Source organism: Hyaena hyaena, unplaced genomic scaffold, assembly GCF_003009895.1.
Source record: "Hyaena hyaena isolate Hyena2069 unplaced genomic scaffold, ASM300989v1 scaffold_378, whole genome shotgun sequence".
Classification (NCBI taxonomy): domain Eukaryota; kingdom Metazoa; phylum Chordata; class Mammalia; order Carnivora; family Hyaenidae; genus Hyaena; species Hyaena hyaena.
The window spans coordinates 653,541-668,334 of record NW_024081009.1 but is presented as its reverse complement, the minus strand read 5'-3'; the positions used below and the strand labels follow the sequence as shown (position 1 = coordinate 668,334).

The following is a 14,794-nucleotide window of genomic DNA, read 5'->3' as shown; positions in this document are numbered from 1 at the left end:
TTTTCAAGAGACGATATTACAGGGTGCTAAAGACTGTGGGCTCTTGAGTTAGGCTGGCTGACTTCGATTTCTGACTTCTCTATTTGTTGGCTGTGTAATCTTGGACAACTTGATCTAAGTCTTATTTTACTCATTGGTAAAATAAAGATAATGATAACTTCTTAAAAGATATCTGAAATAATTTATGTTAAAGTGTTTATCATAATGTCTAGTATATAGTAAGTGTTTAATAACATTGGTGATTGCTGCCATGTTAGTAGTTTTGTTTCTCTGGGTTTATTTGAATAAATAAATATAACTGGATTTCTCTGCTTTTTATGTCATTTGTTTGGGATTTCTCTACTTCTTATACCACAAAAGGTAAATTTATGGGACTGGAGGATCTTCTGTGAATTACAATCTACTGACTGCTTTTTCTAGCCTTTGTACACATGTATGGCTTGGGGATTATCTACTTGGTATTATACTGTGTTACATTACAGGGGTAACTTCAGGTAGGTAAATATAATTACCTAAGTCTCTTAAGCAGGCATATGATTTTTCTCATCTTTTTTTTTTTTTTTTTTTTTTGGGCAGGAAATCTGTTTGTGCTCATTCATACTTGTTCATCAAGGCCTTTGAGTCCTCAAGGGCAGAATTTACCTCTAAACTGAAAAATGGAAACTAAAGTACCTCTATTCTGCCAGGTATTTTTTCAAAAACAGTTTCTAAGGTCTCCTTCCTTTTCTTTTTTTTAAAAAAATTAGTTTACATTAAAAATTAGTTTATATTATCTCACATCCATAATCAGTAAGCAGTTAATAGAGCAATATAGTTATAAGATCTTTTAATAACTAAGGAGACTTTTGAGGTCTTTTAGTGGGCATATGATGAACTTTCATCCCAGCAACCTGTGTTGTATCAAGAGGTCCACGGTGTATGGTGAGAGTATTTTGAGGGGTAGGGGTTGGGATAATTTTTCAGAAGAATAAAGGATTGTAAAATAAAGGTTGTAGATAACATAATTTATGATGTGGGAGTCTAACCAGAGGGTGCTATAAACGATACCAAGTTTATCTAGCCTTCTTACCTGTGATTCAGGGCATGTTCTTATCCATTGGCCAGTATTGTGTCAAATAAAAAACAAACCTGTACTTAGTAAGGCAGGACTTTATCCAAAAGGATTATTGCAAAGGAGGGAAGGGACTATTCATTGAAATAGCAGGAGGGGGAAGGCTGTGACCATAAGATCTGCAAGCAGCTCAAGGGCTAGACAAAAATGACTTTTCTTTTATGGAGAGGAGTCAACAAGGCTAAGAAGAACTGGATATGGGGAAGTGGGATAAAAGAGTGGCATGATGAGACAAACAGATCAGAGAATATTTTAGGGGCCTAGAGGAAGGAGAAAAGCTTAACCAAAGTTAGGCTAACAAGCATTTTGTTCTGATTAATTAGTGGGGTTAAAACAGTTTAGCTAATCATTCATGAAGCAAAGAAAAGGAAGTTTGAAGGTGTTTGGCCTTGTCATAGGTAAACAAGGGGGCATCTGTGAGTTTTACCAGAAGCATATGGGGAAGGGTGATGCCTTGCAGCAAGCCATTTTCCAGAACACAAAAGGGTGAAGGGATTTCTTTAATCTTCACTATTTTGTGGGAGCACAAGGCTCAGGTGAAATTCAGTATTGTCAACTGAGGGTCTTAACCGTTTAAATTTATGCTTTTAATGAGTATGGTGCCACCATATAAGACATGTACCTATACTGTAATCCAAAAGGAATTTAAACAATTTTTTAATGTTTATTTATTTATTTTGAGAGAGAGAGAGAGCACATGCATGCTAGAGAACATGAGTTGGGGAGGGGAAGAGAGAAGCAGAGAGAGAATCTCAAGCAGGCTCTGTGTTGTCAGTGGAGAGCGTGATGTGCGACTGGATCTCACAAACTGTGAGATCATGACCTGAGCTGAAATCAAAAGTTAGGGGTGCCTGGACGGCTCAGTAGGTTAAGCATTTAACTTTGGCTCAGATCATGATCTCATGGTTCCTGAGTTTAAGCACTGTGTGGGCTCTGTGCTGACAGCTCAGAGCCTGGAGCCTGCTTCAGATTCTGTGTCTCCCTCTCTCTCTGCCCCTCTCCCACTCACCTCTGTCTCTTACTCTTTCGAAAATAAATAAACTTTAAAAAAAATTAAAAGCAAAACCACCTGAGCCACCCAAGCACACCCCCAAAAAACAATTTCAAGGTGTCTTGCTAAGTACCAAGATGTGTGATATGTATATTAACCTGTTCCACCTTTTTATACTTAATACTTTGTTGATCATGCCCTCATGAGCTGATTAGGAAGATGAATTCTTAAAAGTTAAAATAATTAACAGTATTAATATATCATACCAGTTTGTCTTCCTTAGGCTATATAGTTTATACTTCCAGATGGTTCATCTTTAACCACAGAATTATTTCCTTCCTTTTCTGTATCATCAAAGTTTCTGTTCACTATTTGACTGCTTTTGTTCATCTGGTCTTCGATAACAGGTTTTTGTACCTCTTTATCTTTTTAGATCTTCCTCCTATTATTTTCCTGGTTTCTATTTTGAGTCATTTTTCTCAACATCTCTAGGAAACTTTTCATCATTCCTAATAAATATTTCATTAGGGTAGCAAATCAGATTGCCTTTTTGGAGCAAGTTGTTAAAGTTGTGCCTCTACAGTAAAATGAATGTATGCAGACTGTAAAAGTCACTGAAATAGTTCCCTTAATTTCCATTTTGTGTAGAAATAAGATTCTCTAAACTCCCTTAGTGATCTGCTTTATAAGTTGCCTTTATAATTTGTTCAGCTAGATGCAGTCCAGTTGTTTAAAGCAAGCAGCCATGTTTTTAAAATTTATTTATTTTTGAGAGAGAGAGAGAGCAGGGGAGAGGCAGAGAGAGAGAGGGAGAGAGAGACTCCCAAGCAGGTTCCACACTGTCAGCACAGAGCCTGATGCAGGGCTCCAACTCATGAACTGTGAGATCATGTCGTAAACTGAAACCAAGAGCTGGATGCTTAACCCACTGACCACCTAGATGACCTGCAAACAGCCACATTTCAAAAGAGTATATTTCTAACTTCATTCCTCTTTTTCTAAACATGTTCATTGCTCCTAGGGTCTAGTTCCTTTTTTGGAGGGGGAGGTGTCTATTTAGAAGCAATATAGCTGTTTTATTTTTCTCAATAGACTTTTAGAGCAGTTTTAGATTCACAGAAAAACTGAGTGGGGAGTTCCCATATACCTCCTGTCTCTATACATGTAGATACACTGACATATCTTTATCACCCAAAGTCCATGCTTTACATTGGGATTGATTCAGTATTGTAAATTCTTTGAGTTTGGACAAATATATAATGACATGTAACCATTATTAAAATATATAGTATGGTTTCACTGCCCTACATATCTTCTTTGCTCTGCTTATTCATCTTCCCCCTCCCTCACTGGCTACCACTGGTTTGTTTTTAGTCTCCATAGTTTCACCTACTCAGAATGTTGTATAGTTGGAATCATACAGCATGTAGCCTTTGCAGATGGATTTCTTAGTGATATGAAGTTTAAGTTTCCTCCATGTCTTTTCATGGCTTGATAGTTCCTTTCTTTTTAGTGCCAGATAGTATTCCATTTTCTAGATGTACCACAGTTCATTTATCCATTCATCTACTGAAGGGCACTGTTATTTTCCAAGCTTTGGCAATTCTGAATAAGGCTGTTATAAACATCTGTGTGCAGGTTTTTGTGTGGATATATGTTTTCAACCCCTTTGGTAAATACCAGTAAGATATTTATAACTGCTGCAAAATAGGGTAAAAGTATGTTTAGTTTTGTAAGAAACCACCAAACCGTCTTTCCAAGTGGTTGTACCATTTTGCATTCCCACCAGCAATGAATGAGAGTTCATCTTGCTCCACATCCTTGCCAGCTTTTGGTTTCGTCAGTATTTTGATTTTTGGCCATGGTAATAGATGTGTAGTGGTATCTTGATGTTTTAACTTATAATTCCCTAATAACATGATGTTGAGCATCTTTTCATGTTCTTGTTTGCCATCTGTACATCTTCGGTAAGATGTCTGTTAAGATCTTTTGCCCATTTTTAAGTTGGGTTGTGCTTTTTCTTATTGTTATGAGTTCTTTGTATATATTTTTGAATATATAAAACAACAATACTTTGAGTACAGCCCATGATCATACATGTCTTTTCTAAATAGTTACCCTCTGTCTGTGTCTTGTCTTCTCATCCTCTTGATAGTGGATGTAGAGAAGAGTTTTTAATTTAATGAAGTAAGTTTAAAGATGCCTTAAGAACTAGATTCCACAACTGTTAGAAACATTCATGAATGCTGGGCATTTCATGACTGCATAATGCACCAAGGATAGTTGGTGATGTTTAGAATATGTACCTAATCTGAACTAATGCACTGATAATTAAATCCTTTGCAACAGAATTCTGTCTGGTAGCATCATTTTAGAGAAAATATGTATCTACAACGAATGACTTGACCCAGAAGGTCATACTGAACTTGTGCAAAGAGAATATAGTTGACTGTGGCTCTTTGTTACTCCCCAGGCAGAAGAAAATACTGATTTATCAGATGAAGGTTGTAATTCTTTTGCAGCCAACTTGCCATCAAGACATATTGACAACAAGAAAGACATCAAGTTTTCTAAAATGACACAGAAGAGAATTTCTCATGAAGTTAGGGGTTTGAGACTGGAGCACAAAAAAATGTAAGTTAAACTCTGAACTTAATTGAATTATACTTCTGCAAGCTTGAGAGAACGGAAAATGTAGCTCCTGTGTTCTTATAACGTACTAAATGTAGAGGATCATGCATATTTGTGGCCATTCTTTCAGTATAGTTTTAATTACTAGGTAGCCATTTTTAAAAATTTTCTCTCACTCCTCTCACAGCTGTATGGGAGCCTATAAGTCCCCATGGGCTTCTAGTTATAGGAGAGCAATTATCCATATGTCTGCAAGTTTGTCTTTTTTTGACAAAATAATATATTTAAGTGTACAAGTGTTGATTTAATATTTCACATTGTGAAATGATTACCACTTTTTACTCATTTCACATATTTACCTTATTTACTTTTTATTATTATGTCGGTGAGAACACTTAAGCTCCACTCTTAGCAAATTTCAATTGTGCAATATAGTGTTATCAACTATAGCCATAAAATACATTAGGCCCGTAGACCTTATTTATCTTTTAACTGAAAGTTTGTACCCTTTTACCAGCCTCTCCCTCTTCTTCTTTCCCCCATCTCCAGTCCTTGAAAACCACCATTCTACTCTCTGTTTCTATGAATTTGGCTTTTTTTAGAGTCCACGTATAAATAAGATCATCCTGTATTTGCCTTTCTCTGTCTGACTTATTTTACTTAAACTAATGCCCTCGAGGTCCACCCATGTGATCACAGATGGCAGGATTTCCTTCTTTCTTGTAGCTGGATAGTATTCCAATGTGTGTGTGTGTGTGTGTGTGTGTGTGTGTGTGTGTGTGTGATCACATGTTTAGCCGTTTACCTGTTGATAGATATTGAGATTGTTTCCATACCTTGGCTACTGTGAATAATGTGGTGATGAATATAGAAGTGCAGGGGGCACCTGGGTGGCTTGGTCAGTTAAGCATCCAACTTCAGCTCAGGTCATGATCTCGCAGTTCATGAGTTTGAGCTCCGTGTTGGGCTCTGTGCTGATAGTTCAGAGCTTGGAGCCTGCTTCGGATTCTGTGTCTCCTCCTCTCTCTGCCCCTCCCCTACTCATGCTCTGTTTCTCTCCCAAAAATAAATAAACATTAAAAAAAAAAGAATATAGGAGTACAGATATCTCTTTGAGGTAGTGTTTTCATTGCCTTCAGATATATATCCAGAAATATTATAGCTATATTTTTAATTTTTTGAGGCACCTCCGCATTGTTTTCCATAGTGGCTGCACTAATTTACATTCCCATCAGCAGTGCACAAGTGTTTCCTTTTCTCCACATTCTTGCCAATACTGTTGTTTTTTGTTTCCTTAAAAACAGCCATTCTAACAGGTGTGAGATGATACCTCATTGTGGTTTTGATTTGCACCTTCCCTGAGCACCTTTTCATGTACCTGTTGGGCATTTGTATGTCTTTTTTTTGGAAAAATGTCTATTCAAGTCCTTTTAAAATTGGATTATTTACTTTATGTTATTGAGTTGTATGAATTCCTTGTATATTTTGAATATTAACTCATCAGATATTATCGTTTGCAAATATTTTCTCCCAGTTTATATATTCCCTTTTCATTTTGCTAATGATTTCCTTTGCTGTCTAGAAGCTCTTTAGTTTGATGTAGTCCCACTTTAATTTTGCTTTTGTTGCCTTTGCTTTTTGTGTCAAATCCAAAACATTATTGTCAAGACCAGTGTCAAAGAGCTTACTATGTTCTACAAGTGTTACTATTTCTTTCTCAAAATTGCTTTAGCTCTTTGAGGTCTCTTGTGATTCTATACAAATTATTTTATTTCTGCAGAAAAGAATGCTAGTGGAATTTGGATAGGAATTGCATTGAGTCTCTAGATCACTTTGGGTAGTGTAGACATTTTAACAGTATTAATTCTTCCAGTCCACACAGAATATTCTGCCATTTATTTGTGTCTTCTTCAGTTTTTGTCATTAATGTTTTATGGTTTTCAGTGTACCAATCTTTCACCTCCTTGGTTAAATATGTTTCTAAGTATTTTATTTTTTGATGCTGTTGTAAATGTGATTGTTTTCTTAATTTCTCTTTCTGATAGTTTGTTGTTAGTGTATAGAAATACAACTGAGTTTTGTATATTGATTTTGTAATCTGCAACTTTACTGAATTTATTTGTTCTAACTGTTGTTTGGTGGAATATGTAGGGATTTCTATATAAAAGATCATGCCACGTGGAAGCAGAGACAGTTTAACTTCTTCCTTTCCAGCTTGAATTCCTTTTATTTCATTTTCTTGACTAGTTGTTCTGACTACGATTGCCAGTATTGTATTGAATAAAAGTGGCGAGAGTGGGCACCCTTCTCTTGTTCCTGATCTTAGAGGGAAAGCTTTCAGTTTTTTATCATTTAGTATGTTAGCTCTGGGCTTGTCATATATGGGCTTTATTGTATTGATATATATTACTTCTACATCCACTTTGTTGAGATTTCTTATCATGAAAGAACGTTGAATACTATCAAATGCTTTTTCTTTTTTTTTATCAAATGCTTTTTCTGCAAATTTTGAAATGACCACGTGATTTTTCTCCTTCATTTTGTTAATGTGGTTGTGTTAGGAAGAACTTCAGTTCTTCTCTTGTGTTTCTCTTTTACTGTCATGCTGCTACCACACTCACAACTCTTTTGACACCGAAGACTTAGGTTTCTCCTACACCAAGGAATTCTGTGACAACAATTAGATGTACTACAAATTAACTCAGTTCTAATACTATCTACCTGGAGATAACAGCAAATCCCACAGGTTAACAGCTCAGTCCCATAAGACTACCCCCCACACTTTATATGCCAATCTCAAATAGTAAGCTCCATGTTCCCCACAACATCTGTTTGACTTGGATACAAATCAGAGGTTCCCCTGACCCCTCCTCAGGTTTAATTAATTGCTAGAGCAGCTCACAAAACTCAGGGAAACACTTACTTATGTTTACCAGTTTATTAAAGGACATGACAGAGTATACAGAAGACTAGTCACATGAAGATATCCACTGGGCAAGGGTCCAAGCACATGAGCTTATGTCTCCATGAGGTTGGGGTGTGTCACCCTCTCAGTCTGTGGATGTGTTCACCAACCTAAAAGTTCTCCAGAGAGGGGAAGAGGACTGGAAATGGAATTAATAATTGATCATGCCTACGTAAAGAAAGCTCCATAAAATTCTCAATAGTTTAGGCCTATTCAGAGATCTTACAGGTTGGTAAACACATCCACATACCAGGAGGTTGATACACTCCCAAATCTGTGGGGACAGCTCTTGTGCTGAGATCCTGCAAGACTTTGCCTATGTATCCCTTCACCTGGCTATTCATCTGTATCTTTTATCATATTTGAAAAATAAACTGATAAACATAAGTAATTCTTTTTTTTTTTCAGTTCTGTGAGCTCTTCTAGCACATTAATCAAACCCAAGGAGGGCCTTGTGGGAGCCTCTGATTTACAGGTGATGAGTCCGAAGCACAGGTCACAACCTGGAGTTGTGATGGGCACAAGTAGGGTGGGGGCGGTCTTGTAGGACTGAGTCCTTAACCTGTGGAATCTGACAGTGTAACCAAGTAGATAGTGTTAGAATTGAGGTAAATTGTAGGACACTCAGATGGTGTGGTAGAGAATTACTTGGTGGTAAGGAAGAATACCTCACAGATCTGGCGTCAGAAGTGTTGTGAGTGGGGTAGTAGTGGGAGAGTAAAGGAGAAACACAGAAGAAGAATGGGTTTTTCCCTATACTATGGTGTATCATATTTACTGTTTTGCCTATGTTGAACCATCCTTGCATTCCAGACATAAATCCCACTAGATCATGGTATATGATCCTCTTAATGTACTGTTGAAATAGGTTTGCCAGTATTTTGTTGAGAATTTTTGCATCTGTGTTTATCAGAGATATTAGACTACAATTTTCTTTTCTTGTAGTGTCCTTGTCTGGCTTTGCTCTCTGTAATGCTGGCCTCATAAAACAAGTTTGGAAGTTTTCCCTCCTCTTCAATTTTTGGGAAGAGTTTGAGAAGGATTGGCATTAATTCTTTAAATATTTAGTAGAAATCACCAGTGAAGCCATCTTGGACTTTGTTTAAAGGTCTTTGATTACTGATTCAGTCTCTTTACTAATAATTGGTCTGTTCAGATTTTCTATTTCTTCATGATTCACTCTTGTATGTTTCTAGAAATTTATACATTTCTTTTAGATTATCTAATTTGTTGGCATATAATTGTTCATAGTAGTTTCTTATGAGCTTTAGTATTTCTGTTATCAGTTGAATGTTTCCTCTTTATTTCTGATTTCATTTGTCTTCTCTTTTTTCTCAGTCTAGTAAGATTTGTCAATTTTGATTATTTTTTCAAAAAACAAACTCTTAGCTTCTTTGATCTTTTCTATTGTCTTTTTAATCTATACTTCATTATTTCTGCTCTGAGCTTTGTTATTTCCTTACTTCTATTAACTTTAGGCTTAGTTCCTTTTTTCCTTCCAGTTCCTTTAGGTATAAAATTAAGTTGTTTATTTGAGATCTTTCTTATTGCTTTTATTTTTAATTTAATTTTTTAATGTTTATTCACTTTTGAGAGACAGAGAGAGACAGAGTGAGTGGAGGAGGGGCAGAGAGAGAGGGAGACACAGAATCCAAAGCAGGCTCCAGGCTCTGTGTTATCAGCTGTCATGTGAGATCATGACCTGAGCCCATCGGACTCTCTACTGACTGAGCCACCCAGGTGCCCCTCTTTTTTCTTTATATAGGTGTTTATCTCTATAAATGTTTTTCTTAGAACAGCTTTTGCTGCATCCAGTAAGTTTTGGTATATTGTGTTTTCATTTACTTTGTTTCCAGATATTTTTTATTTTCCTTTTGATTTTCTCTTTGACCAATTGTTTGTTCAGGAACATATGGTTTAATCTCTACATATCTATGATTTTTTCAATTTTTTTCTTTTAATTGATTTCTTATTTTATGCCTTTGTGGTCAGAAAAGATGTTTGATATGATTTCAATCTTCTTAAGATTTTAAAGGCTTGTGGGCTAACAAATTATCTCTCCTGGAGAATGTTGCATGTATGCTTGAGAAAAATGTATATTCTGCTGCTGTTGGATAGAATATTCTCTATACGTCTGTTAGGTCTATTTGGTATCTGGTATAGGTGAAGTCCAATGTTCTCCTTCATTTTTCTGTCTGGTTGATCTATCAGTTGTTGAAAGTGGTGTATTTAAGTGCCCCTTATTATTGCTAGGTTGCTGTCTATTTCTCTCTTCAGATCTATTAATACTTGTTTTATATATTTAGGTGCTCTAATGTTGGATACATAAATACTACAATTGCTATATCCTCTTGATTAATTTACCCCTTTCTCAGTATGTAATGACTCTTGTCTCTTGTTATAATTTTTGACTTAAAAACATGCAGTGAGGGAAGCGCCTTGGTGGCTCAGTCAGTTAAGCAGTCAACTTCGACTCAGGTCATGATCTCATGATTCATGAGTTCGAGTCCTACGTTGGGTTCTGTGCTGACAGCTCAGAGCCTGGAGCCTGTTTCAGATTCTCTGTCTCTGTCTCTCTGTGCCCCTCCCCCAATAATGCTTTCTCTCTCTCTCTCTCCCTCTCTCTTTCTCTTTCTCTCAAAAATAAACATTTTTAAAAAGCCCCACATATTGAGGGGTTCCTGGGTGGCTTAGTCGGTTAAGCAGCTGACACCATCTCAGGTCATGATCTAGTGGTTCATGGTTTGAGCCCCGTGTTGGTCTCTGTGCTGACAGGTCAGAGTCTGGCACCTGCTTTGGATGCTCTATTTCCCTCTCTTTCTGCCCATCTCCTGCTCACACTCTGTCTCTTTCTCTTTCTCAAAAATAAATAAATGTTAAAAAGACTTTTTTAAACCCCAAAACCAAAAAATATATATATATTGAAATTTATTTTGTCTAAATATAACTACCGTTGCCCTCTTTTTGGTTTCCAAGAAAAGAAAAAACATCTTTTTCTTTCCCTTTACTTTGAGTCTATATGTGTCCTTAAGCTGTAGTGAGTCTCTTAGAGGCAGCAGATAGTTGGGTCTTTCTTTTTCTTTTTTCATTTAATCTATTCAGCCACTCTATGTCTTTCAATTGGAGAATTTAATCCATTTACATTGAAGGTAGTCTTTGACAGGTATGGACTTTTGCCATTTTGTTGCTTATTTTCTCGCTGTTTTGTGGTTTCTCTGTTTCTTCCTCTTGCTCTCTCCCTTGGTGATTTGATGATTTTCTCTAGTGACATACTTTTTTTTTTTTTTAACTTTAAAGTAATCTTTACAACCAATGTAGGGCTTGAACTTACAACCTCGAGATCAAGAGTCACATGCTCCACTGACTAAACCAGCCAGGCACCCTTCTAGTAATATATTTTGATTCCTTTCTTTTTACCTTTTGTGTATTTACTGTAGGTTTTTGCTTTGTGTTTACCATAAGGCTGATATAAAACATCCTGTAAGCCTATTTTAAGCTGGTAACAACTTAACTTCAAATGTATACAAAAGTTCAACATTTTTACACTTCGCTCTTATTTTGTTTTTGATGTCACAATTTACATCTTTATATGCTGTGTATCCATTAACAGGTTATTCTGGTTATAGTTATTTTTAATACTTTTATCTTTTAACATTTAAATGAGAGTTATATGTGATTTACCTTCCACCATTACAAGATTAGAGTATTCTGAATTTAACTGTATATTTACCTCTACCAGTGGAATTTACACTTTCATTTGTTTTCATGTTACTAATTAGCATCCTTTCATTTTAGCTTGAAGAACTCCCTTTAACATTTTTTTATAAGGCCAGTCTATCTATTGTGATGAACTCCTTTAAGTCCTTTTTTGTCTGGAAAACTGTCTTTCAATTCTGTAGGACAGCTTTGTGGAGTAGAGTATTCTTGGTTGGTGGTTTTTGTTTACCCCCAGCACTTTGAATATACCATACCACTCCCTTCTGGCCTGCAAGGTTCCTGCTGACAAATCCGGTGATAATCTCATGGAGGTTCCCACTACTCCTTTATGTTTGGTGACAAAAGGCAAAATAATTATTTTTAGAACATCACAATAAAACTTGTCACCTAGGAAGGAATGGGAGATGGTGGAAGTATTCCTTCACATTCTTTCATTAGCACTCTATAAAATAGGTTACCTGCAGAGACACAATGCCCTAGAGGAATAGGATGCAGAACAAATATTTTCATTTATTCATTATTTATAGTAAGTCATCCCAATTCTATAAAATCTTTGAGGAAACTCATAACAAACACACACTTATACTTTAGAAAAATGATAAAAGATTTGAAACATCATGTAGTACTATGGAAATTATAATTATTCCAGAAATATGAAGATCTCAATGGAGATATGTAGGGAGATGATGGGGGATATAAAGTAGTAGTAGACTGTAGATTGTGACTCATTTGTGTGTTATAAAATCAGCTTAGGAGGTCACTAACTGGTATTTTGTTTAAAAAGAAATTAGAATGATATTGAAGACATTAGAGTGTTTTTCACATAATAAGTATTATTTTGTGAAATTACTTCCCTTCTCTCTCTTTGCACATATGTACTACATCTCAGTAGAAATGTATTTTATACTCTGGGTTCTAATCAAAATAGTTAAAGTCATTGCCTTTGTGAGTGGAAGACTGCAGAGGAGACTAATCATAGGGCAGATTTGGGGGGTGAAGAGCAATGTAATGACGGTCTCAAGGTAGGAATCTAGAGGATTGAATTTGAAGGGATAGAGAGTAAGAAGGGCAAGGTACCTGCTAAGAAAGGGCAGTGAGATGCACGATAAAAATTACCCTAATATCACAATTTTGCTTAGGGCCAAATTTATCTGAAGATGTTATAGATTCAGTCCATTCATTGTCCTGTGTATCACCTAGGTAGCCCTTGTATGGCAGGTTACTCTAAAAAGAAGGAGCCACTTCTGCTAAAGAGCTTTTAGTTTTGCTTTCGGTTCTTTTATAAGGAAGAATAAGATATTTCTTGTAAAATACTGAGTTACAGACCAATTGATGGAAGTTCTGAATAGGAACAAGCCTGTGGTTGTTTGCATAGTGATTCTCAAATTTGTCTGCACATTAAAATCACCTGGCTATCTTTTTGAAGTTTTAATGTAAATTCCAGTTAACATATAGTATAATATTAGTTTTAGTGTACGATTTAGTGATTCAACACTTACGTACAACACCCTGTGCTCATCACAGGTGCATTCCTTTAATCCCCATCACCTTTTTTTTTTTTAAGTTTATTTATTCATTTTGAGAGAGAGTGCAGGTAGGAGAGGGGCAGAGAGAGAGAAGGAAAGACTGAGAAAATCCCAAGCAGGCCCTGAACTGACAGTATGGAGCCTGATGCAGGGCCTGAACCCATGAACTGCAAGATCATGACCTGAGCTGAAGTCAGACGGTTAACGGATTGAGCCACCCAGGAACCCCCCATCACCTATTTAACCCATCCTCCCATGCACTTCCCCTCTGGTAACCATGAATTTGTTCTCTATAGTTAAGAGTCTGTTTCTTGGTTTTCCTCTTTTTCCTTTATGATCATTTGTTTTGTTTCTTAAATTCCACATATGAGTGAGATCATATGGTATTTGTCTTTCTCTGACTGACTTATTTTGCTTAAAACAATACTCTGTAGCTCCATCCACATTACTGCAAATAGCAAGATTTCCTTCCTTTTTATGGCTAATATTCCGGTGTGTGTGTGTGTGTGTGTGTGTGTATACAGATACCACATTTTGTTTTTAATTTTTAGGGGAAGAGAGAGAGTGCACATGAGAGAGAAAGCAGGGGAGGGCTCAGAGGTCAGTCATGAGATCATGACCTAAGACAAAACAAGAGTTCAGATGCTTAACTGACTGAGCCACCCAGGCACCCCTAACACACCACATCTTCTTTATCCATTCATTAGTCAATGGACATTTGGGCTCTTTCTATAATTGGCATTGTAGATAATGCTGCTATAAATACCTGACTATCTTTTGAAAATTACAAGTATCAGCCCATTCCCCCAAATAATTTAATCACATAGTTGGGAATGGGACACAGGTGTTAGTATTTTACAAAGCTCAATTGGTGATTCCAATGTGCAGATAAGTTTGAGTCAAGTCTAGCTCAGAATTCTTCCTTATCTATAGGGTCCCAAATTTTAGGGTTGTCCTTGAGATTTAGGTCTACCTTTGATTACTTGAAGCAAAGTATGCAATTTCTAAGAGATTTTCTCTTTCAAATTTAACTCAGGCTATGTACTCATTTCACTGTTGTATAGTTTAATGGGATGTGTCCATTACAAACGTTCTTGACAGTCCAAGAAGAAGATGAGAGAAAAGAAACAGAAGGAAGAGAAAACCAATAAGTAAGCAGGATAATTATTAAAAAGCACTTCAGCTTCTAGCAATCAGACCTTAGTCCAAAGTACCATTTCTTATTAAAGAGATACATTTCTTTAGAGAAATGGCTGATTGCAGGTTTGGGAAAGGAAATATTACAGGTGATTTGAGAATCTTGTTCTATGGAAATAAGTAAGCTAACAAAGAGTGCTACCAGGGATGTAGCAAAAGGATTCAAGAGCCTACGTAAAGAGGCTCCCACCTCTTCCCACCTTATTGATTAGAGTATCAATAAGGAAATTAATTACAACGAATTAAAATGAATTTAATATATTTAAATCCACGTGTTCACAATGATATAAAAATTATTTTGTCACAATTGGAGGTTACAAGTGAGCTAATCAGTGTTATGAAAAGTCATAAAAAAGAGAAAGAGTAAAGCAATTATCCTACCTTTCTGTATGAATCATACCACTAAGTAATCAAATAGTACCCGAGTTTTTCTTTATATAAATATTCTAGCTAATAAGTGAAGAAGGAATGATAGATTTATATATAAATATTTTATAACCCCTGATGATTTGCTGTGTCTAGTTACTATGTGTAAATATAGCAGGTAATACCATAATCATAAAACCACTTGTATATGATATTTCTTCCAGTGGAAAGCACCATCATTTATATGGTGGTTCTGGGGTAAAAAAATGAAGTTAATCTGATCAAGTCTT

At 36.1% G+C, this 14,794-nt stretch overlaps 1 protein-coding gene across 1 annotated transcript in view; it reads left to right on the top strand.

Annotated features, from left to right (window-relative positions):
* The first annotated feature begins 656 nt into the window (after positions 1-656).
* EFCAB13 (EF-hand calcium binding domain 13) overlaps positions 657-14,794 on the top strand; it is a 77,757-nt gene continuing 63,619 nt past the window's right edge. The window contains exons 1-2 of the mRNA XM_039250661.1: positions 657-686; positions 4,576-4,736. Of these exons, the coding sequence (XP_039106592.1) occupies positions 657-686; positions 4,576-4,736 (191 nt within the window). The remainder of the gene's footprint in view (positions 687-4,575; positions 4,737-14,794) is intronic.